At 37.7% G+C, this 19,708-nt stretch overlaps 5 protein-coding genes across 5 annotated transcripts; 3 read left to right on the plus strand and 2 right to left on the minus strand.

The window, feature by feature from the left end:
- Window positions 1–9: 9 nt before the first annotated feature.
- MONOS_6861 (uncharacterized protein) lies at window positions 10–9,257 on the minus strand (the record flags this gene model as incomplete). Its single annotated transcript, XM_067877130.1, has 13 exons — window positions 10–1,765; window positions 1,877–4,146; window positions 4,279–4,515; window positions 4,617–5,451; window positions 5,545–6,727; window positions 6,816–7,200; window positions 7,325–7,390; window positions 7,599–7,766; window positions 8,070–8,215; window positions 8,404–8,787; window positions 8,838–8,939; window positions 9,015–9,122; window positions 9,170–9,257. The coding sequence occupies 13 exons, from the start codon at window positions 9,255–9,257 to the stop codon at window positions 427–429; spliced, it is 7,311 nt and encodes a 2,436-aa protein (XP_067720739.1). The 3' UTR covers window positions 10–426.
- Window positions 9,258–9,481: 224 nt separating this feature from the next.
- MONOS_6862 (nucleoside-diphosphate kinase) lies at window positions 9,482–10,155 on the minus strand. Its single transcript, XM_067877131.1, has 2 exons — window positions 9,855–10,155; window positions 9,482–9,803 (listed from the first exon to the last, which is right to left on the minus strand). Exons 1-2 carry the CDS (start codon window positions 10,126–10,128, stop codon window positions 9,649–9,651), a joined length of 429 nt encoding a protein of 142 aa, XP_067720740.1. The 5' UTR covers window positions 10,129–10,155; the 3' UTR covers window positions 9,482–9,648.
- Window positions 10,156–14,761: 4,606 nt separating this feature from the next.
- MONOS_6863p2 (uncharacterized protein) lies at window positions 14,762–15,229 on the plus strand (the record flags this gene model as incomplete). The annotated part of the gene is made up of 1 exon (XM_067877133.1): window positions 14,762–15,229. The coding sequence occupies one exon, from the start codon at window positions 14,762–14,764 to the stop codon at window positions 15,227–15,229; it is 468 nt and encodes a 155-aa protein (XP_067720741.1).
- Window positions 15,230–15,338: 109 nt separating this feature from the next.
- MONOS_6863p1 (putative Helitron helicase-like domain at N-terminus) lies at window positions 15,339–16,004 on the plus strand (the record flags this gene model as incomplete). The annotated part of the gene is made up of 1 exon (XM_067877132.1): window positions 15,339–16,004. The coding sequence occupies one exon, from the start codon at window positions 15,339–15,341 to the stop codon at window positions 16,002–16,004; it is 666 nt and encodes a 221-aa protein (XP_067720742.1).
- A 1,866-nt stretch (window positions 16,005–17,870) lies between these two features.
- Window positions 17,871–18,695, plus strand: MONOS_6864 (putative DNA helicase; the record flags this gene model as incomplete). Its single annotated transcript, XM_067877134.1, has 1 exon — window positions 17,871–18,695. The coding sequence occupies one exon, from the start codon at window positions 17,871–17,873 to the stop codon at window positions 18,693–18,695; it is 825 nt and encodes a 274-aa protein (XP_067720743.1).
- Window positions 18,696–19,708: the final 1,013 nt, after the last annotated feature.

Below are 19,708 nucleotides of genomic sequence, written 5' to 3' on the forward strand. Positions count from 1 at the left end.
TTCACAGAAAAAACTAGCAAATCATAATATTGATGATAATTTCAGCCATTTCGATGAAAAAGCCAAAGAAAAAGATATGGCGATTTGTTTCAAACGGTTTGTGAATTGAAAAGGAAAAAAAAATGTAGCAATTTACAAAGAGAACGCATTAAGAAGGACAAAATGCGAATAAAAGAATTCTTAGCTGTTAAAAGGATGGGAGAAATAACTCAGAGCAAGTTATTTTAGATGAATTAGAAGAAACAGTGATAAAACGAATAAATAATAACAAAGATAATTAAGATTATTTGAAAACTCCAAAATTGTAATGGAAAAGATATTATCAAACTCCTTTGAAAATAATAGAAAAGAAAAAGAAAAGACAAATTTTCATAATGTCAATACGCACGATTTCACAAAAATACAATAAATTTATAATTTTAAGGATTAAACAGGGCAGAACAATGGTGTGTAATAAGAGCGGATGGCGTCTTCCTCTGAATGCTCCTTCTTCTTCTGCACATTCTCCGACGGCGACAAAAGCTGGATTGCCTTCGAAATGGCTGTCAGGCGGATGGCATTCGGGTCAGTCAGCGGATGTCTGCCTGCATTCGAATCCAGCGCTGCTGCTGCGCTGATCGCTGTGTCACGCACAAGAGTGGGCAGAAGATGGGGCGGGACGATTGCGCCGTGGAAGAGCGGAGAAATAGAAAGAGGAGCCAGCGTGTTGCAGATCTCAGACGAGAGCGGGAGGGAAGAAGAGCCAGAGACAGACAGAGACGAGCGGAGGAGGGTGTTTGTGGGAGAAGGTGGAGGAAGGTTTGTGTGGATGGAGATGGCAAACAGATGGTGCGCAATCGGAATAGCTGTCTGCTTGTGTGATGTCTCGTTGTAGTAAGGCAGCGTTGTTGGATGTGGAGTGATGACTATCTGGACAGCATACTCCATCGGTGCTAAATAAGATGGCTTGTATGTCCGCTGCCCTTCCCACCAGACAATAGCCACACGAGGCTTGCGCAGCAGCTGCTCTTTCAGACTGGAATCGTTTGCTCTCCGCTTCTCTTCATCCACCTCATCTTTTGTGCTGCCTTCTTTCTTCTCCCATTTGCGTGCCTCTGTCTCATCCACCGAGATGAACTGGCACACCTGGAACACTGCCTCCATTGCTGGGTCACAGGCATACACCACCCGCGATGGATACACACACTGCGCAGCATCTGGCCTCAATCCAACAGAGGCTGATGTCGCTGGCCAGGTGGATGTCCAGAGAGGAGTCCCTTTGTAGCCAATGTGTGTCTTCGGATCAAGCACCCTGCCGAGTCCTGCCACAAACGCGCAGAACTCCTCAGTCACAGCACATGCACTGTCTTCCTCACTCTCTTCATCCTCGTCTCTTCTTTCATCACTCGCTCTCTTCAGCCTCAGTAGCTCATTCATTCTCTTTGGCTTGATAACACCAGCATCGTCATCCACATCAGCATCACACAACATCCACACAGCAATCTCTCTTTCTGGTCTGACTGAAATGCTGTCGATGTGTCTGCACAGCAGTTGTGCCACAGCCGCATTTCCTTCCTCTTTCGCTGAACGCGCAACAACAGCCGTGCTGTCAGACGTTGTTGTGGTTGATGACAGCCTCAAATTCTTCGACTTCTCAGAAGAGGACAGAAGAGTAAGTGATCCTTCGATTGAGATGTCAATGATGTGCAGCTGAGACAGAAGTGCTCTTGTGCGTGACAGAGGAGTCTGTCGAAACAGAGGCTGCGAAAAGACACCAAGACGACGACTATACAAAATATATCAAATATGAATGGATTAAAAGATTCAAAAAAAATATTTATAGAAAAAAAAAATCACTTTTTTAAAAGCAAAACCAGAAAAGAAAGGAATCACAAACCCCAACTTCAACTTGTTAGTGTCAATGAACTGTTTGATTTGTGCTGTGTCGTGTATGATGGCATTGCCCAGCACATGAATCAGCTTCTTCTGTCCCAAGCGAGGACACTTGATGTCTGCTGCTGGATGTCTGTGAGCTGTCTCTTCAATCAGCATCGCCTGTGGATCAACGGGCTCACCTTCATCTTCCTCTCTTTCTTTTCCTTCTTCTCCTTCCTGTTCTTTCTCTCCCTCCTCCTTCAGTCCTGCTCCTCTTCCTCTTTCCCTCAGCTTCTCCAACATCAGCTCATATGACATATCCCCTTCAGCATCATTCTCAGCAGATGCTGACAAAGATGCCTCTTTCTCCTTCGCAGCTGTTTTGAGTGATGGATCTCCCTTTCTAAATGGCGAAGCACCAAATGCAACTGTCCTCAGCCCGCTTTTGCTTCCACTCATCTTTAAGCCACCTACCACAAACGGTGAAGGAAGCGAAGAAGACGCTGATGTGCTCTTCTGCTTCTTCTTCTCTGCTCCTCCGTCTTCCTCTGCAGCTTCTTCATTCGGAACATATTCTGGCTGCTCAGGCAGAACAAGCTCGCTTTCTGGGCAGAGCTCGCATTCTTCTGCAGTTGGAGTGTCTTTCAGCTCAGGTGGCAGAGAGAATGCAGTCTGAGCATTTGAAGCAGCAGGCAACGGCATTGGGGCAGGAGAAGAGACAGCCGAGCGATTGGGAGAAGACATTGTTTCTGGCACAGGAGAGGTGCAGTAAGGCGGCGAGAGTGCAGATGCGATGGAGGCAGGTGCCAGCAAATTGCTCTCTTCGTCTGTGCTGGTGCTGCTGATGCCCTCCGCCTGGTCTGCAGAGAGAGAAGATGCGATGCTGTCGAAGTAGACTGGAGAGAAGTCCCAGACGTGCTTCCCAGTACAGTCACGTAGCACAACACGGGTGACATGCGAGATCGGCTGGGAAAGGCTGTCTGCTGTGACTGATGAAGGCACAAGTGCCGGTGCAGCAATCGGGAGATCAATCACAGAAATGATGCACTCATCACCCAGTGCAAACCAGAGTGTGCGTGGATTGCGTGGCTCGCCTTCGGATGTCACTACACCTTCTTTTCCTTCTGAGTCATTCTCATTCTCTTTGTCAGCCTCAGAGCTCTTGTGCAGCTGCAGTCTTGTGTCTGTGTCTAGTTGCGAGTCAGCCCACTCACTGCTCTCAAATGGCGAGTATTCTCTTCCCCTTCCCAAAACAGTCATCGCAATGATCTTCGCAGAAAGTGCATCGATTGTGCTGAAGCTGTCTGAGAGAAGGATGTTCGTGTCAGCAAGTGAAGAGACAAATGATGAAAGAGACGATGCCAGCGATGCCATTGAAGCATTCTGCGTGAGACGTGCCTTTGCTACCACTTCATCTCCTGCTGTTGTTGTGTGTGGGGAAGGAGGGTATTGGAACAAGGTGGTTGTGCCCGGCTGGGCAGGTGCACCGAATGAAGGCGAAGGGAGCGGAGACGGCACACTTGGCGGCTCAAGGGCAGATGTTGATGATGAAGCCAGAGGTGTCTTTGTGGCTGAAGCAAGTGAAGCAGCTGGGCCGAGTGCGCTGCCCATTCCAAATGAGACTGTTCGCAATGCTGCAGAGCCGCGCTGTCTTTGCTGGGCATTCGCAAATGGATTTGGCAGAGCAGAGGAAGAGCCACCGGTTGTTGTTGTTGTAAGAGTCATGAAACTGGAGGCAGCTGGGGGTGTTGGTGCAACTGTCTTGGGAGGTGGAGGGAGGGCACACTCAGTTGATGATGATGCTGGTGAGGATGAAGCAGAAGACGGAGCATGTTTCTCCTTCTCGTCAGTGCTGCATGAGATGGATTCCTCATACAGCCGCTCATATCCACTTTCTGCTTCCAGATTGGCATTCTCACCTGATGCCCCAGCAGATGTCATCTCCTCCTCTTTCTTCTTCTCTCTAATCACTTCACTCAGCAATGCATACGGGCGCAGGTCTGTTCCTCTCTTCCTCCCTGTCCAAACAGGAGATGTCCCATCCAGCACACAATTCGTGTCGTCCTTGTCGTTTGCTGCCTGTCTGTCTGAAGAGTCTCCTTTCCCCCTGCCAAACAGACTGAACCCGCCAGAAGAGCGGACAGAAGGGGCGTTGGCGCCAGATGCAGCGTAGTTGGCAGAAGAGAACTGGATCAGCGCGATTGTCGGCTTTGTGGTCAGCTGGCGGTTGATGTGGGCAGCTGGGTTGGGCTGGGCAAGTGCCATGACAATGTCACACGCGGAAAAGACAGCCTGAAAGAGAAATGGGAAAAGAAAGAAAGAGATGTTTGAATGACAATATTAAAAAATAATAAAAAAAAATAAAAAGACACAAAAGAGAAGATGATATCAATATTAAAAAATGAAGAATAAGAAATAACAAACCTCAGCCAGATGAAACTGAGGGAGGATGACTTCACATCGCAGAGCCCACTGCTGAATGGTTGAGAGGATGCTTCTGATGAGAATGGAGCGATGGAAGAGAGAGAGAGAGAGAGGAGTGGCTGAGAAGGAGATTGTCACAAGACGCTGCAATGCATCAGTCAGGGCTGAGACCACCAACATCGGCACATCTGTGTCTAAGTTGATGATAAGACTGCTGTAATGAGAGAGAATTCCAAGCTATTAATACAAACATTAAAGAGAGAGAAAGAGAAAGAGAAAGAAAGAATACACAAAGATTCAAAGATTCTAACATATTTATAATGATCACAAAAGCAAACGTCATCAACAGCTCTTCTCAGCAGCACCACAAATACATCAGGTGCATCCACCACAGCAGGAGAGATACACGACGGATTGGATATGATGGCTGACACATTTGTGCAGAATGCGAGCAGCTCCTTCACGTTGCTCCTCAAATACGTCCTGTCCTTTCCAGAGTATGCGCTGTCGATACACTGCAGCAGCAGTCCCCTCACAGCCAGGACACAATTGGCACACTCCACAAGCACCGCATCTGATGCCAGCGCTCCTTTTCTGGCAGCCTCTCTCTCTTTCTCCTTCATCTGCAGGAGAGGAACAGGACACGCAGGAATCGCTATCTGCCCAGTGAGGAGCTGCAGGGTGTGCATTGTCTGTGCCTTGAGATACTCAAAGATACGCGCTTTGACCAAACTCCACTCGGCAGGCGTGGCTGTGCTCTGGGCAGAAGACAAGGCAGGCGCCAGGGTGGAAGAGAGGGCGCTGCTGGCGAGGGGAGAGGAGGCAGGGGGGAAGGAAGGGGCAGAGGCTGATGTGTAGAAGGAGGGGAGGAGAGGGAGAGGGAGGAGAGAGAGGAGGGAGTGGGTGTGGATGGCGGGGGAGGCTTCAGAGCGGAAGGGGAAGTTGGAGACGTAAAGGAGAGGAAGAGAAAGAGTGAAGGGGAGATGAGTGGTGAGCAAGGGAGGGAGATGAGGAAGAACCATGTCTGTGATGAGGGGGACATCTGTGCGCTGATAAGGAATGGAGAGGGCACGAAGGGTGGATGCCAAGTGGACGAAGAGAAGGGGCTGAGGATGGTGGCGGGAGAGGATGTTGAGGAGAGTTACAAGGGCAAGAGAGACCGATTGGGGATAGCTGAAATAACAATAACAATGATAATAATAATAATAATAAATTCATTCAAATAAAGGCATTAACATTAGAAATGAATAGCAATGTTAGACATACTCTTGTATCTTCAATTTCTCTACTTCACACAGACACTTGGAGAACAAGCAGAGGATGGTGTTTGGATCGATATCGCCCTGAAGAGAAGAGAAAGAAGGGCCATTGAGAGAAGAAGAGAGAGAAGGAGCAGGGGCAACTGGAGGAGAAGGCAATGAAGAAGAAGAAGAAGAAGACGATGATGATGATGATGATGATGCCGGTGCAGGTGAAGCAGCAGGAGAGAGAGAAGGAGAAGAGCCAATTTGTGAAGAAGAAGAAGAGAAAGAAGGAGAGGTTGATCCAAATGGAATGGGTGCAAGTGAAGATGAGGAAGAAGAGGAGGAAGAAGAAGAAGATAGATGCTTGACGGAAAATGGAGACTGAGGAAGAGAAGAAGAAGAAGAGTTTAAAGGCTGAGTAGAAGAGGAAGCAGTACTTGATTGAGAAGAAGAAGAAGAAGAGAGAGGAGTGGAAGATGCAGATGCCAGTGCAGCAGACGTGGCAGCAGCCGACGGGAGAGGAGGAGAAGAGACACGCGGCATCGACACAGCAGACAGCACAGACAGGCCATTTCTGTCAGCTCCACTGGGACTCATCGGAATGGGCGTGTATTGCAGAGTGAGGTGGCTGGAGACAATCTTCGGCAGGCTGATCCCACCAAGAATAGCTCCTTCGCCTCTCTTTTGCGCATCGCTGAGGCCCAAAAAGGTGTCGACGAGCGAGGCGATGGTGCGGACGAAGACAAGATGGTCAGCTGGCTGCATTTCGACAGCAGCAGGGAAGATAGACACGACACGCAGCCACTTGAAGATGTGCTCCTCTTGTGTGGAGAAGGCCTGGAAGGGGATGCGGTGGGTCGCCAAGATCGACTGCTGAGAGGAGGAAGTGGAGCCGCGCGGGGCAGCGCTGGAAGGAGAGGCAGGGGACTGGGCGTGTGCAAAGGGAGAGGCCTTTGTCTGTGTGGAGGAGGAAGGCGCGCCGAAGGAGATGTGGATGAGGGGCTCTGGTTTGAGTGCAGTTGGGTCTGTGTGTGCTGAGGAAGAGGAGGCAGAGGCAGAAGAGGAGGAGGAGGGAGAAGAAGAAGAAGCACTGTCTTGTGAGGAGGTGGCGATGGATGAACGAGGAGGCTTGCGATACGGCGGAAGGCCACAGGAACAGGTTGGAGGAGAATGGAGAGAGGGATAAGGGAGGGGTTCATCGGATTCTGTGGATGGTGAGAAAAAAAGAAGAAAAAGAAAAAGCAATGAAATTAAAAGATTCATAAGAATATAGCCATATTCAATTCATCACACCAGTTTCTCTTCTAATTCCACACGACTTCTCCGCTGCTGCCTTTTTGAGGTAGTGTACCACCCCTTTCGTCATCTGCATCAGCACATTCTGCCACGCCAGCACAAACCCGCTGACCTTCTGCAGCTGATACGCAGCCCCCTTCGCAGCATCCCACACGTCCTCCTCTTCCACCCCTGTCTGCACCAGGCAGAGCAGCAGCGTCTCAGCAATGAGGCCGATGTTGTTCTGAGTGACTCCGTCTCTCTCTCTCTCACCCATTGCACCCATCTCCTGTGTCTGCCGCGCAAAGTTGATGAGCAGCTGGCAGCGGGTGGGGTAGTCCAGACGATGCGGGCAGAAGCAGAGGTTGCGGAGTGTGTTCGCAATGTGGCGGTATAAGTCGGCCTGAAGGGAAGAGGGAAGAGGGAAGAGATTGAAATAGAATAGAATAGAATGATATATTGTTGATTGTTAGTGTTCAAAAGAAGAGAGAGAAGGGGAAAAAAAAAGATTGACTGGATTTGCAGACCACTGAATGATTGACACATTGCAGCAAAGGCTTCATGATCATCGACGACACAGCCAGATAAAACCTCTGAAAACATAAATGAATAAGTTCATTTCAATAAAGTCATGGGAGTTTGCAAAGGAAGAAAAATAATATTGAGGCAATTCATGATAGGTAATGACAGATTTATCATAGAAATCAAAGAATAGAAATCAAAGAAATAATAAATAAATAAATAAATAAATAAATAAATAAATAAATAATCTAACAATCAAATAATCATCATCCATCACACCATCTGTGCAGCATGCGACAGCTCTGGCCATTTTCTGCCGCTTTTCTTTCCTGTGTCTTCGATCCACATGGCGACAAAGGAGACACAGCTCTCCATCACAAAATGGAAGTCCCTCTGCACTTCGCACGGGTAGATGGAGAAGATGTTGGAGAGGATGGTCAGAGTGATCTGTGGTTGGCAGAAGCAGCAGCAGCAGAAGAAGAAGAAGACGAAGACGAAGACGAAGAAGAAGAAGAAGAAGAAGAAGAAGAAGAAGAAGAAGAAGAAGAAGAAGAAGAAGAAGAAGAAGAAGAAGAAGAAGAAGAAGAAGAAGAAGAAGAAGAAGCGTTGTGATGTGAATGGATAATAAACAATGGAACATAACAAATAGATACATAATATAAGCGATAATAATGGTGATAATTATTAATAAATAAACATTATTGTGATAACAACTTATTAAAAAAAAAAAAGAGAGAGAGAGATGCCAACCTCCATCATTGGAATGCTGCCCAAAAGAATGCTGTGAGTGGCAGGCTGGTTCAAGATCCTTGCAAACACAGGCGCAAATACAGACAGAAGCTGAATGGGGCAGCCTCCAACAAATCCTTGCCTGTCTGGTGACGTAAGTGCTGGATCTGCATTATCAAATTAAAAAAAAAAAAAACGAATATTCGTCGAGAATAATTAATGTGTAAAATAAACGCAAATTTAATAAAAAGGAATTAAACAAAGTCAAATGTTTTCAATGTGGAAATTCTCTAAAACAAAAAATAAAACTCAATTGCATTTCTTTTCGAATATTATTCGAGGAACAATAACATGCCTTCCGCTGCTTCGAGTGAAAACTGCTTCACAAACAAAACTTGTCCAACACATTCCAAAAACAATTTGTACCACCATTCAAATTTTTCAGGTTGAAGCTCAATTTGCTTCAGAAGGGCTTCAAACATTTCTACTGTGTCACCAACTTTCACTTGTTCAGTAGTTTCAGCAAATTTATAATACGGTCCCTGATTTGCTGAAGGAATTCGCGACGTTTTGTTTTTTCCGACCAAAAATGTTTGGTAGCAGAAGGATCGTGATATGATCTCTTTTGCTTTGGGATATTCATCCCCCAGTCTCCTTGTCATATGCATTAACGAGACAAAAGCACATACCCTTGCGGGACCTTTTACACTTATAGGTATGCTCCTTTCTATAAATCTGCCTTTAATTTTAAAACAAATATTGTAAAAATGTCAAAAACGAAAAGAATACTTAATCTCTCTGATTCGGCTTTGAGGCGTTCAAGGGGGCAAAATTCCACCCAAGCAATAATTACAGTATACAATTCCTTTAAAGCTTCGTTGGATAACGCTTCTTTATTTGTATTGCGTTTTAACAAGTAAAAAGATATAAATTGCATGAGTCAAATAATTCAAGTTATTTTCAAACTTTTCGATGTTGTTTGTTCCAAAAAATCAACTGATTCAAAAAAGTATGTATTTATATCATCGCATCTTCTGGTAATAGCTTCCTGATATTCCTCAGGTTTTAATGAACCTGTAAAAATGAAATAAATTATTGCAGAATGAATAAAATACTCAAACCGAATAAAGATACAAGGTTCTTATATTTTTTTTGAACCACCTGATTGGGTTCCAAAAATTTGTCGAGCTTTTTGCAAACTTGAGACATTTTAATTGTTGTCTGATCTCAAGCAAACGTTCTATGGGACAAAATAATAAAAATCGCATTCTTGTTCTGTGCTTTTTTTTATATTTTCATAAGAAGTGAAAGCTTTTTAACAATTATCACTTAAGGCCGAATATAACTATTTGTATTATTGTGCTTTTTCTTTAATTTGTTTTAATTGTCTCCTTCAAGGTATTATTTGCGAAAGATTAGAAGAAAAACAAAAATTAATGCATTTTCATCGAATAAGTTTTCATTTTTGCTTTTGAATGAGAAATACAATTTTTTAAATAAACTTGAAAATATAAACAGATAATTCACTTTTCATGTTTCATAAGAAACCAAAAATACAAAAGTCTCCAAAAGAATCGTAAGAAAAATAATCTTTGTGCTATTATGCAGATAATTCGGGGAAAAATATCCCAAGTTCGCGTTTTGCATCGTCGTCATTTGCACTACCGTGGCATGCGTTGCATTGGCCATCAGTTCCATATTTTGCGCGGAGCGTTTCTGGATTTTTCTCCTTTGCAACAAGTGAATTTGTTGGACCTTATAAACATTTATATAAGCACATAAATGTGAAAAAAATAAGCAACAAACCAATTAACTTTCTCCATTCAGGTACAGCATTCACCTTAGATAACGCAAGTATAACAATAGGCCCACTTGCCATGAAGTTAACAAGATCATTGAAAAAATGTTTTTCTTCATGTTCCTTGTAAAACACTTTAAGCAAATCAGGAGTGCATTTTTCTTCTCTCATTTTAACAATCGTAAATCCATTTGCTTTAATTTCTTCTATAATTTCTGCACGCTTTGGATATGCATCTGGCTTAATAAGAGCCAATGTCATTGTAACTTCAGGAGTTGCCATTTCAATCTGTTACTATTGATCTCAAATAGTTATATAATTTGGTTAAAAAATATTTCGATAAAAAAATAATTAGTTTTTTCAGAACAGAAAAATAAGTAATTTTGAATAATAAAAAAATAAGTTGGTTTCTGTTTTAAAATTATTCAATCCAAAACCGAAAATTCTTTCAAAATTATATGGATTTTTGAAAAATTTTTTATCACACTTTTATTAAAAATCATTAAAAAATTTTCAGCAAAATGAATAATAAAACAAGTTCTAAGTTTATGGACCGTAGACAACATTTTATATATATGGGTGATTATTTTTGAAACCACATTTTTTCTTTCAATAATTTCGATTCGAAAAATTCTTTTGGGTATCAACAAAAGAATAATGAAAAGTGAAAAAGCATTTTCAAGACCTCTATATTTTTATTTCAGATCATGCATTTGTTTCTGAAATAGTTATAATAATTTTTAGCATTTAAACACAAAATCTTTTCCCAAAAACAAACAATCATTGAAATATCAACACACCGAAAAAAGATATGATTTCAAAAATAATCACCCACATTTTTATCATTTTTCCGTTCACGCTCACGAAACTTCACTGTAATTAAAATAGTGACTTTATTCAGGTTATGTTTCCATTTTTTTGTAGTTTTATTAGCGGGAACAAAAAATTGATGAAAATATGAAAATTTCGTTTGATTTGAAAATTTTTCAAATGGAAGTTTTCAAAATAATTGAGACATATTTTATGAGAAAGATGAATTAAACAATAATCAGATAAAAATAAACATATGGGGTAAAATATTTCACTTCAGGCATTTTCAAAGAAAAATTATGCACTTTTGACAGACTTTTTGTGTTCAAAAAATTTGAAATATATGTGTTCATTTTTTGACAATTATGGAATGTCACAAAACTTTTTGAAATAACATCGTGATGTTTGTTTTACAGATATGAAAATCCAATTTAAACTGAAATCTGGTTTTGTTTTATAAATGTTGTAAGTGACACAATTTTTTCATGCTTTGTGCATAAAAAGCTTGAAAGTCAATATTTCACACCACATCTAAAAAATGTGTTTATTTTTTGACAAAATCGGAATGTCACAGAACTTCATGTTTTAATTTCAACGATGCATGTTTTCGGATATGAAAATCAAATGTATTTTGAAATCTGAGAAAGTGAAATATAGTTATGAACTAAACAATATTAAAATGCCTTGTGCTAAAAAAGCTTGAAAGTCAGTATTTCCCCCCATATTTTCAATCTTTGAAATGATAATTTGTTGAGTCGTTGAAGATGAATTGACTAATAAAATGATAAGAAAAATATTCCACATTGAAAAGAAAGTGGAAAATAATTTTTTTATTTTTTGTTGTTGTTGTTGTTGTTGTAAGTTTGTTCGTGATAAATTATTAAAACTTCAGTTAGACATTTTCACGAAATTGTTTGTTTTACGATAACTTTCTCTTGTATTTCCAATCATCGAGCTTCGCAAGCGAGTAATCAATAATTATAATGTTCAAAATAAAACGCTATATCTGCGATATACAAAACTTGTCAATAAATATGTTTCAACAAAGAAATATTCATAAAAAAAAAATAACAAGGAATAATGAGCTTTTAAGAATTGCATGTATTCTTTTGTTTATCATTTTCAAAAAACTTGGATTTTTTTTGAATGAAAAATATAAAAGATCCATTTGATTCCTGTGAAATATTGAAATTATTCTCATTTAATGATTGATGATTATAAATGAATTTTAATTGGAAAATAAAGAAAAAGACACGAAAAAAGACATTATTGTGAATGAATTTGAAAAGAAAATTCGGATAAATCAAAAGTGTGTTTTTGCATTTTAATAGAATGATTCATAAAACTTGGTTCATTTTTTTTGATATCTGAAACTTGAACAGAAGAACTTTTTTTCTTATCATTCGTGCTGAAAAGATATGACTGACACTTCGGTATTTTTACAGATTATTTGGAGTGTATTGAGATTATTTTTGAGGAGCAGAAGTGAGAACGATCATTATGTTGAAAAAAAAACTATCTATAATAAAAAGAAGTTAATTGTGAAATAAAGAAGATTCAAATGCTACCATGACATCATGTATTTTTTTAACTTTTTTTGATGATTAGGATCGATTATTCGATTATGAAAATCTTGTGAGAATAGATTAAACTGAAGAAGCTAAAAGAAAAATGGTAAAATGAAATCTTTCGAAAAATAATAATGCTAAAAATGGAATGATTTGGGTGATCACTTTTGAAATCACAACTTTTTTTCTGGGTGTTGTATTCAAAAAGATCTTTTGTAAATGGCTTGAAAAATATTATTTTCATTCTTTTTGATTTGCAATTGTGACAAAATCAAACGTTTGAAATGCATTCATGACAATTATTTTGTGGACTGTGCAATCACTTTTCAATGTTCACCTTCAAAATTACTAAACATATTTTCTGACTAAAAAATGTGACAAAAGAAATGTGATTCCAAAAATAATCACCCATATTATTTTTATCATCCACTTTTTCTTAGCATTTTGTGATTAATAAAGTTTGCAATTGATTGAAAAAAAAAACTTCTCCAAAAAAAATGGAAAATATCAATAAGTTATTTCTCAAAGAAATGTTTGAGATGAATACTCAACAAACAAATCTGAAAATGACATTATCACTTTTCAGTGTTAATTTTTCGTAATTCGAAGAAAACTTTCATTCCATAAATTTTTATTGAAATAACTAGATTTCTATAATCATCACACGAATTTCACGAATCATTTATAAAAAAGAGAAATATCAATGCGTTTAAATGTGATATCTCTCTAGAGAAACAAAAAAGAAAAACAAACAAGAAAAGTTGAGAATCATTAAAAATAACAGTTTGTTTTTCTGCAACAAAAATATGTGGAATCAACAATTCTTTTTATTAAATTGGAATAATAATAATAAAAACAATAATAATCAATTTGCTCAAAAAAATATTTTAAATAAAAGATAACAAAATACGCTATTCTTTATTAACAATTATGATTTATTTTTTTATCCGAATTTTCTGTTTTGGTAACATCTATCTATTGTAATACTTTAAAACATGCATTTGGCTCCACATCTCAGATTTTTTTTTTTATATTTTGTATATGTGCTGTTCACCATGTGTTGACCCCATATTCGACCCTTTTTCTGCCAACTGCCCCACATCTGGCTGGATGGAATTAAAAAAAGTCGAAAAAGATCAAAAATGTGACACTCATATCTGGATTCTCAGAAGGCTCTGCAACTTCGTTTTATTTTTATTTTGGAAATTGGATTTTTCCCACACATCATACCATAATTTATTAGAATCGCTTTGTCCGTTGTTTTTCTGCAATTTTTCAAACATGAATTTTTTTGTCATTTGCAGAAGGAATACAGATTTTAATTGCACGAGCTTTTCGTTAATTATTAACATGCATTTCATGTGTAATTCTCCAAAATAATGTCAAATATTCTTTATTGAATCATAATCAATCATTCTGACAGTATTGATATACAAATATTATTTGTAGTTAAAAAAATCTTAATTTCATCTTTGATCAATTTTATATTTATAATAACTTCTTATATACAGAAATGTTTGTATTTAACATTTGAATTTAATAATTGTATTTAATATTTCACAAAGTTGTTTTAAATAGTTCATCGCATATGAACTGCAAGAAGAGAAGCAAAAGAGGAAGGCCGAAAAAGCGAGGGAGAGGAAGACCAAAAGTTAATGAGTATCCTTCAACCTCAATATGTCTCAAGTTACATTTATTTTATTAATATATTTCATATTTTATTGCTAATTATTTAAGATCCAAAACACAATTGAAAGTTGTTAAAAATAAAGCAAAAATAACCATTTTTGACGATGATTACGATGAAACAAATTTCGATGAAGAAGATAATTCAAGTGAAAGTTCATCATCTTTGTATTGTGAAGATGAAAACAAACAAGCATGTTCTTCATTTCAAGCGATGGAAAAAGTCAAAATTCGTCGTAAAAATATGTTAATTATAAATAATGATTTACAAAACGAAAAGTATTTTGAAAAACATGAAATTCATGAAGTGTCCATTTCGTGCAGGAGAAAACAAAACAATTATTCCGACATCTTATTTTATTTGGGTCCAATGGAATTTAAATGTACTATATGTGGAGCACTGCATTTCAAATCTGAGATTCAAAGAAAGAGAAATGGAATAATATATTTTAATGACTGTTGTAGTGGATTACACAAACCTCCAATCGATATCGATCACTTTCCAGATATTCTCCGTTCTCTTTTTAATCATGAGCATCCAGAAAGTGACAATTTTTTTTGAAAACATCAGAAAAATTAACTGTTTACTTGCTTGCGGTTCTTTTTATGCAGAAACACCAGATTATTTCTCCATGCAATTCACTATTAAAGGAGAAACGAAGAGAAGAGCCTATCCTATGAAGTCATTAAGTTATGATGATCCAAAATTTGGTCAAGTTTATATTCTTGACACAGAAGAAGCAACTGAAAAATTCAAAAGAAACACACATAATAAGCGAGTTTCTTTTAATCTATTTTCTTCTCTATTTCAATGGTTCCGAAATTCTAATCCATTTGCAAAAAGCTATGAAATGATGAATGATGTTTACTCAAAGGAGCGGAAAAAGGCAATTGAAATGGGAAGAAAAATGAAAAAAGTTTGCCTCACTTTTGATCCAGAAGGCAGAAAACTTGGGAAAGAGTTTGCTGCTCCGCAATCGAACGAAGTTGCTGCAGTATTCGTCAGTGACGATGGACTGCCTCCTGTGCAGCGATTAACCATATATGCTGAAGAAAACAAGTTGTCAACTATTTCCATGAACGATCCTTTGTGTGATCCACTTATTTATCCTTTGTTCTTTCCAAATGGAGAAGTTTACGAAGACGATAAAAAGGAGAAAGACAAAAAAGAAGAAAATTCATCAAATGATGATGAAGTTGGATTTTCAGATGAGAAACAAAGTGACAATAACAAATCGAATTCAGATTATGAAAGTGAAATGAAAAAAAAAGAAGATCACACAAAACAAAAAAAAAAGAAGATTCAGATCAAATATTAGAACACATGCACTCAACGTAATTGCAATCAGAAATTCATGGTCTCCAATTCATCATGGAGGGAAACTATTTCAACAATATATTGTGGATTCATTCTGTCGAATCGAAGGAATGAAGACTTTGCACTATCATACACACCAACAGCAAATGTTTGGAGGTTATTGTAATCAATTGAATGATGCGTTAAACAGCAATGATTTAGATGTTGATACTCATTCATCCTCTCCCTCTTCCCCATCTTCCTCATCTTCTGTGAATCAAAAAATGTTGTTGGGAAGAAGAATAATACTTCCTTCCTCATTTGTTGGAAGTCCCCGATTGTCAAAACAATGCTATATGGACGCCATGAGCATTGTATCAAAATATGGAAAGCCAGATATCTTCATGACATTCACGTGCAATCCAAAATGGTCTGAAATAATCGAGAACATCGCTTCACCTCACATATACCAAGCGGATAGGCCAGATCTAATTGCTAGAGTGTTCAAACTCAAGCTGGACGAATTAATGAGAGACATAAAGAAGGGAATACCATTCGGTACACTCAAAGCATATGTATATAAAATTGAGTTTCAGAAAAGGGGACTCCCGCATTGCCATTTGCTTCTCACTTTGAATGATCAAAACGAACTAAGAACATCAGAGGATATTGATAAATGCATATGTGCAGAAATTCCCCCTCTCAGTGAAGATGGATCAAATAATAATTTGAGAGAAATAGTATTGAGGCATATGGTTCATGGACCATGTGGGCTCGATAAACCAAATGCCCAATGAATGGCTGATGGAAAGTGTCAAAAGCGTTTTCCGAAACAATTTTGTGAAGAAACAACCAAGGATAGACAAGGTTTTATTAAATACAAAAGAAGAAAAGGTGAAGTGGTCATTTTAAACAAAAAAGAAATTGATAATAGATGGATTATTTCGTACAATCCCTACCTGCTTCGAAAGTTCAATGCACATATCAACGTTGAAATATGTTCCTCAGTTTTCAGTGTGAAATATCTTTACAAATATGTGTTCAAAGGGCCAGATAGAGCATCCATGAAAATTTTGAACAAAGAAATTTCTTTAGGTTCAGATGGACCAATAACAATCACTTCCTCATCCGCATCTCCATCCGCATCGAATTCATCTTCAACGATCTCTAATTTTGAAAAGACAGAAAATGAAAAAGAAAAAAGAAAAACAGAAAAAATTGATGAAATCAGAAACTATATTGATATGAGATATGTTGGATCCCCAGAAGCATGTTGGAGGTTGTTCGAGTATTCAATGCAAAGAATGTCGCACACTGTAGTTCGTTTGGCTGTTCATCTCACTGACAAGCAGTTTGTTTTCTTTCGTTCGGGAAAAGAATATGAAGCCATGTAAAATGCACAACACAGAGATACAACTCTGACTGCCTTTTTTAAATTGAATGCTGACAGTCAAAAGAAATATGGAGAGAACATTTCGGATGATCCCCATGATTCAAGATCTTTGACATATTCAGATGTTGGAAGCAAATTCATTTTCGACAAAAAAATTTATTCCTGGAAATATCGAAGTTACAAATCAAAAATAGTCACAAGGTTGTACACTGTCAGTCCAAGAGATCAAGAAAGATATTATCTTCGCCTGCTGCTTTTGAATGTCAAAGGTCCAACTTCTAATGAGTATCTGAAAACATTCGACAACCACATTCATAACACTTTTAAGGAAGCCGCAGCATCCAGAGGTTTGTTGTCAGAAGATTTAAACTGGGATCAATGTTTAGAAGAAGTTGCCTCAGTTGGATCGCCAAATCAACTCCGAAGGGTATTCGCACAAATTCTGCTGTTCAACAATGTTGTGAATCCAGAGGTGTTGTGGAAGAAATTCAAAAAGAATATGTCCGAAGATTATTTGATGAAAGGAGATGAGGAAAATTCCGCTTATGCAAAAGCTTACTACGATATATACTTTTTATTTCGTTCCGAAAATAAAAATCTTGAAGATCTGATATCTGCCCCTCCCGGACCTACACCCATAAAATGCATTGATGATTTATCGCAAGATGATCACATGTTTCTTGCTTCAAGAAATATTCCTTTGTTAAATGAAAAACAAAAGGAGGCGTTTGAGAGTATCAAAGAAAGCATCCTGAGTTCATCCAGAGGTTCAACAGAATGCAATTGTCATTTTTTGGATTGACCCGGTGGAAGCGGAAAAACTTTTCTATATAATGTTATTTACCATCATTTGTCTGCTCATTCAGTTGAATGTCAATGTGTTGCTTGGACTGGGATCGCTGCCACTTTGCTTCCAAAAGGGAAAACAGTTCACTCTCTTTTTCGTCTTCCTGTGCCCATTGAGGAACATAATGCAATTTCTCTAATGGAACTGAATTCAGAAGAAGCCCGATCATTAAGAAAAGTGAAATGTGTTATTTGGGATGAGGCACCAATGGCACCGAAAAATGCATTAACTGCTATCAGTATTCTTCTTCAAGATTAACATGAGAACAAGAATTTTTTTGGAGGAGTTTTGATGGTTTTGGGAGGAGATTTTAGGCAACTTCCACCCGTGGAAAGAGGAGGAGGAAGGAAAGAAATGATTTCTTGCAGTATCAAGAGTTGTGATTTATGGAGTTCATTTGAGGTCCATTCCCTATCAACAAACATGCGAACAGGAGCAGATACAGCATTTGCAAGCTTTCTCAGAAAAGTTGGTGATGGTGATATATCGATCATGGATGAAAACAAAAAAATTGATGTCTCATGGTGGAGAATAAATGAGGATCAACTTATTCAAAGCGTGTTCGGAAACAAATTCAACGAAGTGGAAGAAATAAAAATGATGAAAGATCGTTGTATATTATGCACAAAAAACGATGACACATTTGAAGTGAATAGTCAAATTCTTGATCTAATTAATTCAGAATCTAGAACATATACCAGTGCAGATTCAGCAGAGTTCGAAGATCCCAATGACGATTTCACATCATTTAGTATTGAATATCTAAATTCACTGATTTATTCTGGATTGCCACCGCACCAGCTTCGTTTAAAGGTTGGAGCAATTGTTATTCTTCTCAGAAATTTGGATCTCGCAAATGGCCTTTGCAACGGAACAAGGCGAATAGTGGAGCAACTGGTGAAGCAGTGTATAAGATGCAATCCAATTTCGTATTCATTTGATAAAAATTCTTCAGTAATTCTTGCTCCAATACTGACAACATCCAGAGATAGGACGCTGCCATTTTGTCTCAAACGCCTGCAGATCCCGGTTCGTGTTTCTTTCGCTATGACCATTAACAAAGCGCAAGGGCAATCTTTTTCACACGTTGGGTTGTATCTTCCAAACCCAGTTTATTCTCATGGTCAACTGTATGTTGCCATGAGCAGATGTCATTACAGCAAAAATTTATACATTGCACTCCCTCATAAGAGAGAATATCAACAAAACAAGATTGTAAACATCGTATATAATGAATTAATTCAATAACCAACTGTTTTCATCAACGCATTTCCGAAATCATACTTTTTGAAGGTTTGTGTTATTAAATTTTATTTGATGCATAATAAATAATTTCATTGTTTATTTAATAAATAGCAATTTTTTCCACTATAAAATTTCCATATTTCTTTTTTTTCTTTCTGATCCATGACTTTTTTCATTCACAAATGATAAATATAAGTTTGATCAATTAAATATATTGTTTTTATGAAGAAAAAAAGCAAAACATAAAAAATAAACAAATTATGATACATACAAAAACCAATATCAACTTTTTAAGAAAAAATATGAGTTAATTTGCCTTCACATAATGAGAAAGAAAGGATTTTGCATTTGTTAATTCCAACGCAGTGAAAAATTTTGTGTTTAATCATGAAAATACAACATCATTTAATTTTATCAGTTCTTTGTTGCAATTGCTGTTGTTGATTTTCAATTATCACGGTATTGTTCAATTATTGTTTTCACATCATTTATGCTATCAGATAATTGTTACGAAAAAACAATTTTTTTTCTTCATTATTTTACTTCCAAAACAAATTTTTATTTGTGACTTATGTTTGTTTATTGCATTTCTTTTGTTCATTAATTTTCTAATTAAAAAGTTTTGATATCATTCGGAAAGAAAAACATTGAATTTTTTGATTTGTGGATGACATCAAATTCGTGTTATTTTAACAAATACTTTGTCAAATAATAAAGAAAGTCACCATTTCAAAATAGTCCAATTTTCTGTTAAGTGTTTTTTCGGATAGTGGATCTTTAAGTTTCCCAATTCTTCGAATAATATTTTCTAACTTACAAGAGCAATTTCCAACAACGTAGTTATAAAATTTTCACAAGTCATCTTTGCTATTATTTTTTTTGGAAAAATCGAAAAAAAAGCTGATTTTTTTAAAATAAACAGTTTTTCATTGAAATAATGTGAATTTATAGAAAAATCACAAAATATTAAATGAATATTTAAAGATAATATGAAATTCCAAAAACAACATAAACAT

The sequence above is a fragment of the Monocercomonoides exilis genome (genome assembly GCF_001643675.1).
Source record: "Monocercomonoides exilis strain PA203 chromosome Unknown scaffold51-639645, whole genome shotgun sequence".
NCBI lineage: Eukaryota > Preaxostyla > Oxymonadida > Polymastigidae > Monocercomonoides > Monocercomonoides exilis.